Raw genomic sequence first — 19109 nt, 5'->3', positions numbered from 1 at the left:
TAACCCAAGTTCAAGTCCTAGTGGCCGTGCCTGTGTCTGCCAGTAGGAGTGAGTTTCCCTAGAGCCAGGATGAACTACATTTGCCCCGTCTCAGTGTCCCCACCCTCAGCCCAGAGCCTGGCCTGCAGCAAAGGCCACACGATTGACAAATAAATGAATGGATGAATGACTTCTTTGGATGACAGCACTTTGATAAAAAGAATCAGAAGGAACTGGAGGAGCCCAGAGGGATCTCTTCTGCCTGCTGGGGATGGGTGGTCAGGGAAGGCTGCCTGGAGGAGATGGTTTCTGAAGGGAATCTTGTAAGATAAACTAGTCAATAGGGAGAGAAATGGGGGCTAGGCAGGGGCAGTCACATGGAGAAAGGCCCAGGGGGTGGTGATTTGGGCCCAGGATGGCTGAGGATGCAAGCAGGAACACAGGGATGTCGCTTGCTGTGACCAAAAATTCCACAAAGAGCTGTTTAAGGCATTCAGGGTCCTGCTGTGCCACCTTCAGACATTCAGTGAACAGTGGGGTGGAGGGAGGAGCAGGGCTGCTTTAGGGCCACATGTGCCAAGAGCAGCGCTGTCCCCTGGACGGAGGGTCCTGAGGACAGGGGGACGGGTGGTGACAGCGGGGGCTTGGGGTGGTGGGTAACAGCCAGCAGTGCCCAGGCACTGTTCTGGGGCCTCGGCAGACACTGACTCGTGGGATCCTCCCAAAAACGCCGCCAGGAAGGCAGACTCACCTGTGCCATCCTCACAGATGAGGAAACAGACGCGATCTGCTCCCCACCCCCGTGCACCCCGCCACACCTGCGCTGGGATGCAAATCCAGGCAGTCTGGTCTATGGTTGGTGCTAACCACTGCCCCACGCTGCCGCTCGGCCAGCAAATCCGGGACACACAAAGGCTGAGACCTCGGCTCACTGGGCCAGTGCTGCCTGGAGCTCCCACTGCCCAGGGCGGCTGTGCTCTGGGCTTGTCAGAGTGAGGCCCATCCCCACTCCCTGGGCAGCCGTGTCCTACAGCGGCCCCCAGACCACAGCCACCCACCTCGGGGTTCTCCTGGCTCGGGGGCCGGTCTTCCTTCTTCTTTTTGGTGGCCTGAGCTCCCTGAGATGGCTCCTCTGTGGGCGGCCGCGACTCCGCCGTGCTCTCGGGCTGCGTCTGCACTTGAGGCTGAATGATGATGACCTGGAGACGGGGCAGAGGGGTGAGGGGGGGAACTGGAGGGCCCAGGGAGGGCCGGCACACAGAGCCCAGGGCCAGGTGTGTCCGCCCCAGACGGGCACAGGGCCTCGAATGGCGCGATCACAGAGGAACGAGGAGGCCTGCACCCACCTCTCCAGTCCACGGGGTGCCTGCACCCCAAGGAGAGTCTGCACGAGACTCGGTCCTGGTTTAGGAACCAGAAGGCCCGGGTCCAATCCTGTGCTACTGTCACCCGGCTGTGTGCCCTCAGGGAGGTCACTGCACATCTCTGAGCCTCCGCTTCCTTATCAGTCACACCTTCGCAATACCTACTTCCAGGCTGGCTGTGAAGATTCAGGTGGCAAGAACTCAAGGCAGGTTGGTTTCTTTCTCCCCAGCTCACATGCAGGGAAACTGAGGCTGAGAGGGCTCAGACCTGCTCCCTGCCTGAGGTCATCAGGTTAGGTAGCAGAGGGGCTGGGACCCTTCCCGGGTCTGTATGGCTGCCTGCCCTGCCCCACCCACCCCCACACACCCAGGCCACTGTTTCTGAGGTGCTCAAACCTGGCCTGGGGGTTCGGGCAGGTGGGAGAAAGGAGGTCCCGTTTTGCTCACTCTGAGGGGCCCTGCCAATCCTGGGGGGATGGAGAGGGGGAGAGGAGTCTAGACCCCACTCAGCATCAGGCAGAGCAGCCCCGATCCAGCGGTCCTCATGGGGTTCAGGTCTCATTGGTTGGGGTGAGGTGCCTGGAGCTGAGAAGTTTGAGATTGACTTCTGCTGCCCGGCCTCTCCCTAGGCCACAATTGCCTTCACCTGTGAATCATCTAGCTTATTTATTTTTTTGGACATTGAATTGGGAAAGAATCGTTCTTTTTCATGGATCTAGGTAAAAGAATTTACCAGGAGCAGCCCTGGGTCTGGCCTCAACCAGGACTGACTCGAACTGTTTTTCCCTCCTAAGAACACATAGTGACTTGTGAATTTTTTTCTCAGATACTTGCAGCAGACTTTTTTTTTTCTTTTTTTTCGTTTTCTGTGACTTGTGAATTTGAAGCTCTTACACATGAAGAGAAAATGCATCCCATTTTTCTGCTGGCTTAAGGGAAAGGACTTTGTTCTTCTTTGTAACATAATTTTGAAATCCCAGAATTCTCTGGATGGAAAAAAATCCTCCCTTTTTATATTCATGGGAAGAAAACAGTAAGATCCCCCGCAGAAAAAGGGCAAAGAATATCCTCAGATGAGTCACATGGAAGGAGACAGGATTCTTGAAAAGTACAGGGAAACCTTCAAGTTCAATACTAACCAAAGGAATTCCACTTTCAACGACCAGCATCTGTTTGCATCAACTAAAGGAGCAAAAAGCATTTAAAAATGACAACACTGAATGCTAGTGAGGTTGCAGTGAAAAAAGCACACTCAACCAACAAACGTCTGCTAAGCACCCCCTCTGGACCAGGTACCATCCTGGGGTGCACGTTTCCTCACTGGAACTTGCCATCCGACCCTGGCTGGCGATAATTCTTTAGGCTTGGAGAATCCTTGGGGATACTGTCCATAAGTGGGAGAGCTCAAAAACATACCCAGAAATATACTGAGTGCAATAACATACGGCTGCAGGAGAGTGGCTGACACTAGGGCTGGGAAGTAGGGGACACGGGCCATAAGCAAGAGAGGGGCAGCCTGGTGGACCCTGAATTGGAAACAGAGGAAAAGAGACCAAAGAGAGGAAATGGAACCTCCTGTGCAGCCCCAAACACCTGACACAATCATCAAGGAGCTCAGAGGGGAACAGGAAGAGGATCTTAGTTTTAAATCTTGGCAACAAATCATAGATATTCCGTTCAGGCACCCAGGGTCCAAAAAGTCCTTGACTATCTCCCTCCGTTGGCAGAGACTCTTCCAGTTGTCCACTTGGCCACACATTTTATTAATTAATTATTCCAACAAGTGAAGTAATTCATCCATCGACCAATCATTCTTTTCCTACTGGTATTAATTCATTCAGCCACAGTCTTTTGCTCACATATTCATTCCCTTGTACCCCCATTATTCCCACGCCAATTCATTCATTCATCCACACCCTCATTCACACACCATTCATTCTACCACTGATTTATTCATTCACTGGTACACGCCCCACCCCCACCCCCCCATTCATGCACTGATTCATTCACTTATTGTTCATTCCCACGCTGTTCATTCAGTCCTCTGTTCACACTCCATTCCTTTGGCCACCTAATCGTTCCGCCATCTGGTCATTCATTCTGCCCGGGCCCTCTTCACCTGGCCCCTCGGGGAGCCTGCCCGCAGGCACCCTCACCTTGTTGTCGGCACTGATGAGGAGGGGCTGGACTTTGACGCTGTCACTGACCACGGACACGGCGGTGCTGGGGGCCATGGCGTTGGCATTGCTGGGGGCGGTGGAGATGAGGGCGTAGGCTACCCCAGCGCTGCTCAGAGGAGAGGTGACGGTGGCAGGCGCAGCGAGGGCACGAGGCTGGCTGCCGGGCGTTGGCACATGGCTCACGGTGTTGTTGGCAGTGGGAAGGGCTGGGCTGGGGTTCTTGATACTGACCACGGTGGCCTTCTGGAAGGTTGGGGGCTGCTTGGGTGGCCGGTCCCGGCCCGGGGTGATGGGGAGGCTGTCTGGAATCAGAGTCTTTGGCCTAACCTGGGGAGGGAGGGACAGTGGCACAGTCAGATAGACACACAGACGGGGTGATGACAGCCACGGCAGATGACAGGGGCACAGACATGACCTGGTCAGGGACTCCCACGTTAGAGGTGAGGAGATGGCAGCGGAGAAACCATGGACCTGCCAAGGCTGCCCGGGCCCTGGGCGTGCACTGACTGGCCCGGGGGCTCTGGTCGTGGGTGTGTGTGCCTGTGTGCGTGTGTGTGCACGCATATATTGGGGCAGAGGGAGAGGTGGCCCTTGGACTTTTACAGTTGAGGGGTGTACGTGGGAGTGAAAACTCCTAGGAAAACAGCACTGGCCTTGAGCAGAAGCCTTTCCTTGGAGCCCAGTCCTGACCCTCCCTTTTGCTCAAAAGCCTTCCGTAGCTCCTCACAGCCATCAAGTCACTGACGGGCAAAGCTCAGCTCCATTTTACTCCATATCCAAGGTCCCCAGAAGGCCTCTGCTGACGTCTCCAGTGCTATGTCCGCTCCCACTTCCCCTTCCAGTGGCACCAGGCCTGCGGTTCCGGTCTCCCCACTGCCACCTGCCTCCTTTTCTCACCCCCGTGTCCTCATGCTCCAGTATCCTTCTGGGGTGCTCGTCCCCTGAAGCCTGCCTCCACCTTGGACTAGCAAGACTTCCTACCCTCAGAGTCCTGCTTCTAGCACCATCTCCTCCAGGAAGCCCTCCCTGACCCCCAGGCAGGCTATGAGCCTCCTCAAGGCTCCCATAGCCCCCATGAATCTTTCTGATTCAGGCCAATCACTCTGGGTTCAAATCGTCTGATTCTCTGTCTGTCCCCCTCCTGGAATCTGAGACTCTTGGGGACAGGATCCTGTCTAATTCAGCACAGGTGGGCATTCAGCGAGGCTGCCACAAGGACAAGAGGGCCCAGGGCAGCCGCCCCTCACTGTCCTCGAGCTGGGGGCATCTGCCCAGGCCTGCAGCCCCAGGACAGGCAGGAGCCGTTGTCGCCTGTGCAGCTGGCAGCCCCTCGCAGCTCAGCAGCAGGTGCCCCGCAAAGCTGCATACTGGGCGGTACCCAGCAGGCTTCTGCTCCAGACCAGGCCCGGCTACAAAGGCTTTGTGCCCCGATTCAGTCCTCACGGCCGCCAGGGAAGCACTGGCACCACCCTCTCTGAAGACGAGGAGACGCAGCCCAGATGACTTGCCCAAAGTGCAGAGCCCAGCGGGCGACCCTGGCTGGAACCCAGGCCTATGGCCTGGCGTCTGCGCCGTCTCCTGAAATGCACCCTTTTGTCCAGAGTTTCTAACACTTTTTTGACTGTGACCCATATTCAAAAATCTCCATTAGGACTTCCCTGGTGGTGGCAGTGGTTAAGAATCTGCCTGCTATGCAGGGGACACGGGTTCGAGCCCTGGACTGGGAAGACCCCACATGCTGCGGAGCAACTAAGCCCGTGCACCACAACTACTGAGCCTATGCTCTAGAGCCCGCGAGCCACAACTACTGAGCCCACGTGCCACAACTACCGAGCCTGCATGCCTAGAGCCCGTGCTCCGAAACAAGAGAAGCCACTGCAATAAGAAGCCCATGCATCGCAACGCAGAGTAGCTCCTGTTCATCACAACTAGAGAAAGCCCGCGTGCAGCAACGAAGACCCAATGCAGCCAAAAATAATCAATCAATCAATAAATTTATATAAAAAAAACTCCATTACGTCGTGATCCAGCCCAGAAAAAAATTGTTCACGAAAAAGTGCTTATGATGCGTCTTGGTATTTTCTGCTGTCTTCTAGTCCAGCCTAGTTTATTCCATTAAAAAAAAAAATCCTGGTCATGACCCACTAAATTGATTTCTCAATTCCTCACTGTGTGAAAAACTGGGTCTGGTCCAAACACCTCCTCTGAAGGGCAGGCAGAGGAGGCAGGAGAGGAAAGGGACTCCCACGACGTCACACCCAGCTCAGGGCTCACCTAAACCTCACTGCTGAGGGGCTGTGGACAGACAGACAGACAGACAGCCCGGGGCCCACCTGCAGGCTGCTTACCTGAGGTAGCACTGCCGCTCCTTGCCCGGCCAACCTCTGCAAGGAGCTCACCTGAGGACCCGTGACAGGCACTGCAGTGATGGTTCCCAAAGCCTGGAAGACAGAGGAGGGCGGCACTGAGACAGGACACGGCACCGGGACTCACGCGACCCCACCCAGCTGGGACCCGGCGACTCTCCCCAGCCTGGCGGCGCAGGGGTGCCTTAGAGACAGTGAACTCTGCTTTCCTCTCTTAATGGTAAGCTTTTAAATCACGAAAGTAATATGTATCGTGCAAGAAATTTTGGAAACCAGAAAAAGAAAGAGAATCCCCGGAAAACTATCACTGTCTCACATTAGCTTCCTTTTTTTTTTTTTCTTGCAGTACGCGGGCCTCTCACTATTGTGGCCTCTCCCGTTGCGGAGCACAGGCTCCGGACGCGCAGGCTCGGCCGCCATGGCTCACGGGCCCAGCCACTCCGCGGCATGTGGGATCTTCCCGGACCGGGGCACGAACCCGTGTCCCCTGCATCAGCAGGCGGACTCTCAACCACTGTGCCACCAGGGAAGCCCCCATGATGTATATCTTGACAAAATAAAGGAGGCTACTAATAAGAACCAGCGAAGGGGGGCTTCCCTGGTGGTTCAGTGGTTGAGAGTCCGTCCACCTGCCGATGCAGGGGACATGGGTTCATGCCCTGGTCCGGGAAGATCCCACATGCCGCGGAGCGGCTGGGCCCGTGAGCCATGGCCGCTGAGCCTGCACGTCCAGAGCCTGTGCTCCGCAACGGGAGAGGCCACAACAGTGAGAGGCCCATGTAGAGAAAAAAAAAAAAAAAAAAAAAGAAAGAAGAAGCGAAGGTTCATTAAGAAAAAAATCATGCTAAACTTGGAGTCCTTCCTTCCCAGTTTCCTTGGACTTGTCTTTCCTCATTTCCCCAGAGTGGAATCCACTCTCATTTTACCCAAAGACACAGCACCACTCACACCAAACAGAATGTGATGTATAACCTGTTTTTCTACTTGTACTTAAGGACACATGTAAGGTTTCCTGAAGTTGTTACAATCTCCATAAATCACTCCTTTAATGGTTATAGAGTCTTTCATTCAGCAGACATCATGCTATTTCCTCAGCCAATCCCATCCTCCTAGGAATTTGGGTTTTATTCCCATCCTTTTCCGATTAATAAACAGTGGTACAATATACATCTCTATGGATAAAGCCATTTCCACATCACAAAGTATTTCTGTAGGACAGAGTCTGAAAACAGGAATCAATGGGTAGGAATTTTATTAATTAATTTAGTTAGTTAGTTAGTTAGTCTGCACTGGGTCTTCGCTGCTGCACGCGGGCTTTTTTCTAGTTGCAGTGAGCGGGGGCTTCTCATTGGGGTGGCTTCTCTTCTTGCGGAGCACGGGCTCTAGGCGTGTGGGCTTCAGTAGTTGCAGCACGTGGGCTCAGTACTTTCAGCTCACAGGCTCTAGGGTGCGCAGGCTTCAGTAGTTGTGGCACTTGGGCTCAGTAGTTGTGGCTCCCAGGATCTAGAGCACAGGCTTAGTAGTTGTGGCACACGGGCTTAGCTGCTCCGCAGCATGTGGGATCTTCCCAGACCAGGGATTGAACCCGTGTCCCCTGCATTGGCAGGCGGCTTCTTAACCACTGCACCACCAAGGAAGTCCATCAATGGGTAGAAAATTTAAAAGGTAGGACTATTTTGGGCCCTTGATATATGTCCCCACTGTGCTAACTCAGGAGGGGCCATGACCAGGGCTCACCCCAACACACACTCAAATCTCAGCCTCCAAGTCAGGGCTCTTTCCAGTGCATGATGGGATGGCCACACCTGCAGCAGGGTGGATATTTAGGATGTGGAGATGGGAGATGACACGCTCCCAGGGACTCCAGGCCCACACAAATACAGAGGATGTGTTTTGGGGTGCCCATTTGCCTAAGGTCCCTTTTCTAGGAATCAACACTACCTACAGCTGATGAAGGGGAGGTTCCACATGGCCACGTTTGTACCCCATGAGCCTGCCTGATGGGGAGAGGCATCTCTCACTTGGGGCCAGCCAAACCACCAGTGACCAGAGAGGTTCTCTCTTGAACTAAGAGGCCAAAATTCTTAACAAAGTGTCAGCAAATCACCCCCAGCAATAATATGAAGGATAATACATCCTGAATGAGTTGAACTTATCCCAGGAATGCAAGGCTGCATCACCATGTGAAAATCAGTAAGAAAAAAATTGATATGGTTATCTCAATGTATGCAGAGAAAGCACTGAACAAAATTCAGCATCCATTCATGATAAAAAATTTCAGCAAACTAGGAAGAGAAAGTAACTTCCTTAACCTGATAAAAGGCATCTATAAAAAATGAACAGCTAGGGCTTCCCTGGTGGCGCAGTGGTTGGGGGTCCACCTGCCGATGCAGGGGACGCGGGTTCGTGCCCAGGTCCAGGAAGATCCCCCACGCCGCAGAGCAGCTGGGCCCGTGAGCCATGGCCGCTGAGCCTGCGCATCCGGAGCCTGTGCTCCACAATGGGAGAAGCCACAACAGTGAGAGAACTGCATACCACAAAAAAAAAAAAAAAAAAGAACAGCTACCATCATACTTAATGATGAATGTTCTTCCACTGAGATCAGGAATGAGGCAGGGATGTTCTCTTACCACTCCTGTTGCCATTGGACTAGAAGTCCTAGCCAGTGCAATAAGGCAAGAAATAAGGTTAACTTCCTTAACCTGATAAAAGGCATCTATAAAAAATGAACAGCTACCATCATACTTAATGATGAATGTTTTTCCACTGAGATCAGGGATGAGGTAGGGATGTGCTCTTACCACTCCTGTTGCCATTGGACTAGAAGTCCTAGCCAGTGCAATAAGGCAAGAAAAAGAAAGAAAAGGCCTTCAGATTAGGAAGAAGAAATAAAACTGTCTCTGCAGATGGCGGTAGCAACTACGTAGAAAATCTGACAGAATCTACAAAAAAAGGCTGTTAGAACTAATAATTGAGCTTAGCGAGGTTGTAGGTATACAAGTTCAACATACAAAAAGCAATTGTATTTCTATATACTAGCAAGAACATTTAGAAATTTTAAAAAAATGTTTACCTGCCATTTATAACAGCATCAAGAAATGAGGAATACTTAGGGATAAATATGACAATAGCTGTATAAGAGCTGTACACTGAGAACTTTCAAACACTGATGAGAGAAAATTTAAAAAGACTTGCATAAAGAGAGAGACATACCATAACCATGGATCAGAGGCCAGTATTATTAAGATGTAAATGCTCCCCAAATCGACCTATGGTTTCAATACAGCCTCCATCAAAATACACCCCAAAAAGGGTAGAAAATGACAAGGTCCTTTTTAAATGCATGTGGAAATGCAAAGGACCCAGAATAGCCAAAACAACATCAAACAAACAAAGTGAAGGACTTATATTTCCCAACTTTAAGACCTATTATAAAGCTACAGTAATCGAGACAGTGTGGTATAGGTGTTAAGTTATGCAAATAATAGATCAACGGAACTGAACAGAGTCCAAAAATAGACTCAAACATATATGGTCAATTGATTTTTCAGCAAAGGCTGCAAATTCCATTAACATAGTGGAGAAAGGACAATAGTTTCACAAATGGTGTTGGAACAAGTAGATACTCATATATTAAAAACAAACAAGACATACGTCTCACATATTTTTTTAAAAACCCAAATGGATCAGAAACCTAAATGTAAAGCCTAAAACTGTAAAATTTCTAGGAGAAAACACAGGAGAAAATCTTTGGGGCTGTGGGTTAGGCACACACAGTGTGTGTCTTGGATACAACACCAAAAGCATAATCCATATAAGGACAAATTAATACACTAGACTTCAAAAAATTAAAAACTCCTGACGTTGGAAAGACAGTGTTAAAAGAATGAAAAAACGAGCCACAAACTGGGAAAAAACATGTGCAAATTACCTATCTGATAAAAGACTTGTATCCAGAATGTATAAAACAACTGTCAAAACCCAATAACTGGAAAACAAACAACCCAATTAAAAACTGATCTGAAGAGAACACATCACTAAAGAAGATATGCTGATGACAAATAAGCAAATGAAGAGATACTAAACATCATTCGTTAGAGAAATGTGAATTAAACCACACTAAGACACCACTATGCACCCATTCAGACGGCTACAATAAAAAAGGCTGACCAAGTCCAGAGCTGGTGAGGATGTGGAGCAGTGCATACACTACTCTTGGGAACATAATGCAGTGCAATCACACTGGAACAGTGTGGCAGTTTCGCAGAAAGTTAAATATACATTTAATGCTATGGACTGAACGTTGATGTCCGTCCCCCCAAGACTTGTATGTTGAAACGCTAATCCCCAGTGTGATGCTTTTGGAGATGGAGCCTTTGCGGGTGACCAGGTCATGAGGGTGGAGTCCTCACGATGGGATTAGTGTCTTCATGAGGACAAACCTAAGAGGCCTTGCTTCCCCTCTCTCTCTGCCACGTGAGGACACAGCAAGGAGCCTGCCATGGTTTAAACGTTTGTGTTCCCCTAAAATTCGCTTGCTGGAATCCTAACTCTCAATGTGATGATGTTAGAAGGCAGGGCCTTTGGGAGGTGCTTAAGCCAGGAGCGGGGAATCCTGGTGAAATGAATGGGACTCGTGCCTATAAAAAAGGCTGCAGAGACTCTTAGCTCCTTCCCCCAGGCAAGAATACACCAAGAAGTCTGCAGCCGGAAAGAGAGCCCTCACCTGACCATGCTGGCACCCTGATCACCCAGTCTGTGGTATTTTGTTATAGCAGCCCGAATGGACAAAGACAGCATCCATCTGCAAATCAGGAAGAGGGTTTGCACTGCAAACCAAATCAGCCAGCACCTTGATCTTGGACCTCCCGCTTCCAGAACTGTGAGGAATAAATGTCTGTTGTTTAAGCCCCACCCCACCCCCAGTGGGTGGTATTTTGTTATAGCAGTCCCAACTAAAACATTCTACCCCTAGGCATTACCCAAGAGAAATGAAAGCACATGCCCACACAGAGGCTTGTTCCAGAACGTTCACAGCAGCTCTACTTGTGATCGCCCAAACTGGAAACAGCCCAGATGTTCATCAACAGGTCCACAAATGAACAAACTGGCAAATCCACCCAATGGAATATGACTCAGAAATAAAAAAGGAATAAGCAATTGATACACACAACGTGGATGAATCTCAAAGTAATTTTGCTGAATGGAGCAAGACAAAAAAAAGGACTTACTATTGTATGATGCCATTTATATGAAATTCCAGAAAATGCAAACTCATCTAAAGGGATCAGAGGTTGTGTGGAGATGAGGGGATCGGAGGAAGGGATCAAAGACACAGGGAAATTTTTGAGGGTCAAGGGTGTGTTTACTATCTTGATTCCGGTGATGGTTTCACAGGTGTAGACCTATGTCAAACATCTTGCACACTTTAAATATGATAATTTATTGTATATATTATTCTAACAAAGCTGCTAAAAATAACCCCCCTACTTCCCCCCTTATAGCTCTCTGTCCCTGGAATGAGTGTCATCCTTCTCCAAATGACACAGCAGAGGCCCACCACCCACAGAGCTGCTTCTCCTGATTATGATGGGATGGTTCCTCCCTCCTCTAGAATTTTCCACCTGCCCTAAAGTGGGCAAAACTCTGAGGTTCACGTCCTTCCAGCCAGCTGCTTGCCTCTCTGCATGAAGCCAAATTATCCACATTTAACTGGAAATTCACTGTGGACATTTGTTGGAACAGAGCTTTATATGCAAGGCAGAGAGCATCCAAACAGACGCGGTCACTTTAAGAGGAAGCGTCTCAATCCACAGTGCCGTTTTCAGTCCCCCTCCAGCACGGCTCAGTGAGCCCTGCCCAATGCCCATTTTAAAGGCTCTGCCCGGCTTCTACAAAGGGATGCGCAAGGAAGGCTGTGCCCTCTCCCTCCCCTGGACCTGCTGTCTCATCGGCATCACAACCCCTGGGGCCCGGCCCCAGGTGAGAAGCAGGCACGAAGGGAGCACCATTTGACTCACAAGCTTCCAGATGATTCCATCAACCTGGGGACCACAGGATGAGAAGAAGCTGGCCTGTCCATCCAGCAGGTTCCGTGATGAAAGGCCCACACGGGGGCCTCCCTGGTGGCGCAGTGGTTGAGAGTCCGCCTGCCGATGCAGGGGATACGGGTTCGTGCCCCGGTCTGGGAGGATCCCATATGCCGCGGAGCGGCTGGGCCCGTGAGCCATGGCCGCTGAGCCTGCGCGTCCGGAGCCTGTGCTCCGCAATGGGAGAGGCCACAACAGTGAGAGGCCCGCGTACCGCAAAAAAAAAAAAAAGAAAAAAAAAGAAAGGCCCACACGGGCACCTCACTCCATCAGTGAGCGGAGCTGTGTGGTCCCCTGGGTGCAGGGATCCCTGCACAGGTGACAGGTAGCCAGAGATTCCAGGGCCCCGGGAACACAAGAGCAAATCCATGCCCAACACCTACAGGAGCCAGAGAACAGGCACAAAGCTGCTTTCCCTGGGGACTCCCTTCTGGCTAAGATGCCCAATCAAGCCCTCCGGACGAGGGGTGTGTGCCGTCTGTGTGTTTTTCCAGTCCGTGTGTCTCTGCACGGAAAGGCATGAGGGTTGCTGTGTGTTCGTTTCCGGCTGTGTTTTTGTACCAGCTACTCCATTCTCTGGCATCCACGTGGGCGCCTGTGTCCTGTGTGTTTCCATATGGATTCTTCTCTGGGTACCTCTTTTGCTCTGATCCGCCTGTCTTGTGGATGCCACCATCTGTGGTTCTAAGCCTTCACCGCAGGTCGGCGCTCAGTCCTCTCTCCTGACTTGGGACACCGGGGACATCTGTCCACACACCTTAGAAATTCGCAATCAGGGAGGGGGAGGGAGGGGACCACGAGAGGGAGGGGTGGGTGGAGGCTGCTGGGGGTGCAGAGCCCCCGAGGTCGGAGTGGGTAGGGGGGAAGATAGGGGGAGCTTTACTTTGACCTCGTTCTCAAATACTCAGTTACCAAGAAAGAAACAGGACCCGCCACGGGGGAAATACTGAACGCCTGCGGGATGTTCACAGCACAAAGATGGTTCGCTTGCTGACTCCATGAACTAAAATACCGCCTGACTCCAACCCGACGGCTGGCATTTATACTACTGCCAGGGACTTGGGGTGCCTGATGGCTCTTTAAGGAGCACCTTACCGTGTGTGGGGTGCCCTCTGTGCCACAGCAGCCGGAGGAATACGGAAGAACGGATGACTCCCTGGGTCAAAGCCCGAAGTCCCAGGCTTTGGGGAGGAGTTTGCTACAAAGAGGCTTCTGAGCAGGGTCCCTCCGCCACCCCGCTTCTGGGAACCGTGGGTTTCTTCCGGGAACACCAAAGCCCCCTTCCACCCCCTGTCCATCCTGTGATCGCCATCTATTTGCTTCTCTTCGCTCCAAGGCTTACCCCAGAGCGCGTTTTTCCACATCCTTAAAAACCTTTAATTAACAAGCCGAAGAGACATTTTATCAGGCAGGGCCTGACCTTTCTGCTCCGTGTTGGAATTTATCGATACCAGCAGAAACAATCATCTCAGAGGCTATTTCACAAGCACCGGATAGCTTACAGCCACACTTTTGTCAAGATAAACGAGCTCCTGGGCTTTCCTGGTGGCGCAGTGGTTGAGAGTCCGCCTGCCGAGGCAGGGGACACGGGTTCGTGCCCCGGTCCGGGAGGATTCCACATGCTGCGGAGCGGCTGGGCCCGTGAGCCATGGCCGCTGCGCCTGCAAGTCCGGAGCCTGTGCTCCGCAACGGGAGAGGCCGCAACAGTGAGAGGCCCGCATACCGCAAAAAAAAAAGATAAACAAGATAAACCGCAGATGACTGCGGTTACAGCTCTAAGCATTTTAAGGGGGACAAAAAGGGGTATAAAAGTCAAAGATAACTTCACATTTTTTCTGCATCGGTGGAGTCCCTGAGGCAGCCTGGAAAACCCTGGAGAAGCTCAGTCGCAGCCGAGGCAGATGGGAGGCGCCCAGGAGACACGGGGGTGGGGACGGATTGGGCTCCACGTGGTGTCATGGCTCCTCCCCCAGACCACGTGGGCAGGGCTGAGAGGAGGGAGAGTTCCTGAAGCCTCACAGCCAGGGAGGTAGAGACGCAGGGCAATGCCCCACCTGGACGCCCTTTTCCAGAACTTTCCCCACTCACGGGACTCACAATTCAGGGCTGACGCCTGCTCTAACCCGGCCTGTCCCTGGACACACCATGCGTCTTTCTCCTGACCCTGAACTCAACCTCCGACCCTGACCAGCTGCATGCCCTGGGGCTGTTCCCTAGCCTCTCCGTCCCTCAGTTTCCACAGCTGTCAACCACAGACAACCTCACGCCAACCTCTCAGGACAGCTGTCAGCGTGAACTGTCACAGTGGGCGGGAGAGCACGAGGCAGACCGAGCTCAGCCCCGGGCCAAACACAGACCCTCCAGAAGCTTGGAGGGAGCATCCATCCCCAAACTGGAAACGTTCACACATTTTCGATTTAACGCTGGTGGCACAGAGGGTTTCCCTGGAGTGTGAGTCTGGGAGGCTGGTGGAGTGGGGGCATGTACAGACACTGAGGGCTTCCACACGCCTTTTCTCCAGCCTGACCCACCAAACCCAAACCACTGACCCTCAGACACGTGCCCCCAGAGGAGGCCCAACCCTGCTTCCGGTTGCACCCGGGACACCAGAAGCTATTTTAAAAACTTATTTCCATCCAGCACTGGCAGAGCTGGCCACACAGAGGGGCTTTCTCATATGATGGCACCAGAGAGGGGTTGCCATGGCAAGAGCCACCTGGGAATGCAGTTGGGGCGGGTAGTGGCCGTGTGGTCTCGCACCACCTTCTGGGGGACACTTGGCTCTCACGCTCCCGGGGGCCCGGGCTCCTGTCCACACATGGAGGGGGCGGAGCGCCTTGACCCCATGAGCTGCACCAGCAGTGACTGTCCTCACCGACCGTCACCAGAGAGACACATCCTGCCCTCTGAACTCCCGTCCACGTATCATGACCCAATCACTGGGCAGAAAGGGCCACAGATCGCCGCTCAGAGGCTGCGGGATACGGATCCAGGGAATAGTTTTCTACTTTAAAATCTCAGAACCCAAGGGTCTTCCCTGGTGGCGCAGTGGTTGAGAGTCCGCCTGCCGATGCAGGGGACACGGGTTCATGCCCCGGTCCGGAAAGATCCCACATGCCGTGGAGCGGCTGGGCCCGTGAGCCATGGCCACTGAGCCTGCGCGTCCGGAGCCTGTGCTCCGCAATGGGAGAGGCCACAACAGTGAGAAGCCCGCGTACCGCAAAAAAAAAAAAAAAAAAAAAAAAAAAACTCAGAACCCAGAGGAGAGAAACTTCTCAATGGGTGCTCAGTGGACTTGCCAAGGGAGCTCTGCTTTCCCTTCAGAGAAACCAAACGACGCAAAGCGAGTGTCTGGTGGGCACCAAGCAGTCTCCCCCTCGGTTTACAGGTGGAGGAACTCAGGCCCAGAGGCTGAAGGTGTTTTCCTAAGGCCACGGGACTCTCGGCTGAAAGCTCAGGTCTCTTCTTGGCTAAGAGCAAGCAGCCGCGAGAAGAGAAGGAATGTGCAGCTGGAGGAAGGCTGGACCCTGCCCTGCCCCGCCCCGAACGGGCCACGCCATGGTGCAGGACACACAGGACACACAGGAAGCCACGACGGCTCCTCGTCCGCTAACCTCGCTCGGAGCCCAGAGCGCCAGCAGACACAGGAAGAAAGGCCGTCAGGAGGTTAGGATGACTGGCCAAGCCATGGACGACTCAGACGTCAAGAGTCCATCCATCCAAGAAGGTGCTGGGCCGGCGGGTGGTGGAAGGGGGGAGCTGAAGAAGGCTGTGCAGGGCCAGCTCCCACAGGACACTCCCGGTGGCCCTGGACATCAGTCTCCGGCTAAGCCAGGTCCTTCCTGAAGGCCTCCTGGGGAGAGGGTGCAGCCTTCACTCCCGTCTCCCACACCCAGTGCTACCCGTGTGATCTGGGACTCAGTCTCCCCATCTGAGAAATGGGAGCTCAACCTTCCCCTCTCATAGGGCTTCTGAAGACTTGGGAGTGATATTCGTGGAGCTCCAAGTGGGCCCCAGGGCCCTCTCAAGGTGAGGACAGCACTAGCCATGGACGTTGGGATTAAGCCCCAGAAACTGGCACCACCGCCCTGGGGAGGGAACGGGCTGGTCAGGTGGCCACAGCTCGGTGTCTCTGGTCTTCAGCCCCCTCCGCACCAGGCCGTTGCTGTGGGACATTCAGGAGGGTTGGGTTTCTCCTCATCTATATGAAGGCCAGTGCCTATGTCAACACAGATATGCAGATAAAATTCTAGAAAAACCAACAGGGAAGCCGTCCTAAAGAAATGACATCCACACGATGTGTTTCCTGTCGAGACTGCGTTGAACAAGGTGGGCAAGGCTCCTAAGAGGGCTCACCTGCTACCACAGGGCAGCCAGCGGGGCAGTCTTTGTCCACTGAGGCCCTGGGGCTGGAGAAGGACGTCCTGAGGCCACGCTCTTGACCCAGAGCCTTGAGCCTTTGCCCTCTGCCGAGGTGTAAGAGAAGGTCGTCTGTACCCCTGGGGCCCACCCCAGGATACGCTTCCTGGTTCCTTCGGGGTGGTGGTGGTGGGGGAAGCCATCATTCAAGAGCAGGGAAAGCAGGGACTTCCCCGGTGTCCCAGTGGGGAAGACCTCGTGCTCCCAATGCAGGGGGCCCGGGTTCCACCCCTGGTCGGGGAACTAGATCCCACATGCATGCCGCAACTAAGACCTGGCGCAGCCTAAATAAATAAATAAATAAATATTTTTTTTAAAAAAAAAGAGCAGAGAAAGCAGCCGTCCAGCTGGTCACCTTCAGCCACCCACCCCGCCCACTTCCGGAAGCACAGCCCAAATCAGTTCACGGGAAAGGTCTGCATCCTGAGTGGTTGGGGATATGGTCGTCTGCACAGGAGCAACTTGTTGCTGTGTCTAAACAGCAGTGGGTGTCGCGCCATGCCTGGACCGGGCAGGAGCTCGCCCAGGGCTTCTGTGTCTCTTCATCGCCCACCAAGAAAGAAAAAGCAGAAGCTGAGTTTTGCTAAAGGCAGCCTGCCAGGTACTGCCAATTCCTTTCCCATTTACCAGAGCATTTACCTCTGCCATGCCTCCTCCCCACCGAGGGATGTCGAGAAAGGGGGCCGGTGCCCCACGGCCAGCCTGTGGTAGGGCCCGGCTCTCGCCAGAGCCTGAGCCCTTGGCCACCACGTGGGAACCCCAGACAATTTGGGAGGGGGGGTTCCTGGGGCCCCTGTGTCCTCAGTCCCTAAATGTCCCTGCAGATCTGTCCCCTGGTTTCATCCCAGGTGGGCTGCCGGCCCCTCCCTGGCATCACCCCTTGCTCAGATGCCCACAAACATACTCGTGGTGCAAGGTGAACCCTGGGCTGGGATGCTGAGCCTGAGGAAAGGATTCGGGGCTTGGAGCTTGGTGGGGAGGAGGGCCAGCGAGCGTGGCCTGGGAGCCGGGAGCCCGTGGTGCGATCAGCAGCCGGTTGAGGGTTTCCAGGCTGGGCAGGGAGAGCCGAGGCCGGGTCACAGCCTGATCCTTAAGGGGCTCAGACTTTATCACTGGAGTGGTGGTCCCCGAGGAACAAGACTAACTACACAGGGACAAACGTTTCTACAGCCCACGTCCCTCTGTCTTCTCATCTGACCTGGGTGGCTGGGCTCCAGCCGGCAGCGCGGTTACAGAGCAGGAGGCCCCCGGGAGCCTGGCTCCCGGCAGGAGGAGGAATGCCCTGTGTCCTGAGCGTCCTGTATCCGGGCACAGTGCCCGTGACCTCGATTAACCTCTTCTGGGAGGCTGGTGTCCCACAGTGGGCCCTGGGGTCAGGTCAGGGCAGCTGGGGCCCCGGACGCTCACCGTCAGGTCTGCGGGCCTTCAAGGATGGTAGGGAAGGGAGCGTCTGCTTCTCCAGCCCCTCCGCCGGCTGGGAAAGTGTGTGCTGAGCTGACCAGAGACGGGCCCCTGCTCTCCATACCCACGAGGCTCCTGCCTCTGTCCGGCTGGGTGAGGAAAGTGGGGCAGTAGCCCCAGACATCCAGGAACCACGCCGGGCGCCCCGGGAGAAGGTGGCCTGCTTCCCGCCCCGCGCCCACTGAGCGACTGGGCAGCTTGTCGAGCTGCAATTTTCCGTATCTTTATGGAACCACTGTGATGTGGGGCAAAGATAACAACGAAGCTGCAACATCAGCAAGTATTAATATAACATAAGCACCACTTCCACTGTCGTGTGAAACCAGTTAATTATTCACAGATGAAATCCGACTGCCGCCTTTATCACTGTCGGGAACTGAGACGTTCCCTGTGCTGCTGGCGCACTCTGCTGGCCCAGGCTCCTTGCCCCCAGGCCCGCTCTCCGCCTCCACTGGCCCCGAGCTCATCCACATGGAACCTGCAGAGGCCTCTGGGGGTTCATGTGAAAACCCAGGGAAAGGCACATCTGCCTTTGCTGCCCCATGTCTCCTCCCAGCCCACGCCGGTGTCCACAGCTGGGACCCAGCACATACCCGGGGAGGGGACCAACCAACCTGCCCTTGAATTTCACTCCCCTGTTGGCCTGGGTCACACCAAGCACCCCTGTCCTCACCTCCGAAGCAAGAGGATCAAGAACCGCTTTCCCAGGACTTCCCTGGTGGTCCAGTGGTTAGGGCACCATGCTCCCAATGCAGGGGGCCCAGGTTCGATCCTTGGTCAGGGAACTAGATTCCGAATGCTGCAACTAAATATCCCACATGCCGCAACTAAGACTCGGAGCAGCCAAATTAATTAATTAAATAAATATTTTAAAAAAAAACAAAAAACAAAAAAAAACCAACCACTTTCCCTGTTCCCAGGACCAGAGGGGTGGGTGGGAGTCACCTGGCACCGAGCCACTGGTATGAGTCATTCAATGAGTCCTTGATTCACAAATGCACATCAGGGACCAGGTGTCACGGTGACAAGGGACGGGGAGGGAAGGACTCGGGGGACAGCACTGGCCCCAGAGGGCAGTGGGGTCTCCTGATGAAGCGAAGACCAGCACGCCCAAGCCTGCGGTTCCCCTTCTGGACACACCCGGGGCCACCCGTGCCCACGTGCACAGGGACCACACGGGAGCAGTCTCACGACAGCACTTGCAATGGGCAAGACTGGGAATAGAACCGTCAGACCATCTGCGGGGGATGG

The 19109-nt window shown here is 53.7% G+C and overlaps 1 protein-coding gene across 1 annotated transcript in view; it reads right to left on the bottom strand.

Moving 5' to 3' along the window:
- Positions 1 to 19109, bottom strand: part of PHF21B (PHD finger protein 21B) — a 96361-nt gene that overhangs the window by 18618 nt on the left and 58634 nt on the right. Inside the window, exons 3-5 of the mRNA XM_060112949.1 lie at positions 5872 to 5964; positions 3500 to 3850; positions 1038 to 1178 (exon numbers count right to left, since the gene is read on the bottom strand). Coding sequence (XP_059968932.1) covers positions 1038 to 1178; positions 3500 to 3850; positions 5872 to 5964 — 585 coding nt within the window. The remainder of the gene's footprint in view (positions 1 to 1037; positions 1179 to 3499; positions 3851 to 5871; positions 5965 to 19109) is intronic.

The sequence above is a fragment of the Mesoplodon densirostris genome, chromosome 11 (genome assembly GCF_025265405.1).
Source record: "Mesoplodon densirostris isolate mMesDen1 chromosome 11, mMesDen1 primary haplotype, whole genome shotgun sequence".
Classification (NCBI taxonomy): Eukaryota; Metazoa; Chordata; class Mammalia; order Artiodactyla; family Ziphiidae; genus Mesoplodon; species Mesoplodon densirostris.
The sequence above is the reverse complement of the archived record's forward strand: the minus strand, read 5'-3'. Positions and strand labels throughout refer to the sequence as shown.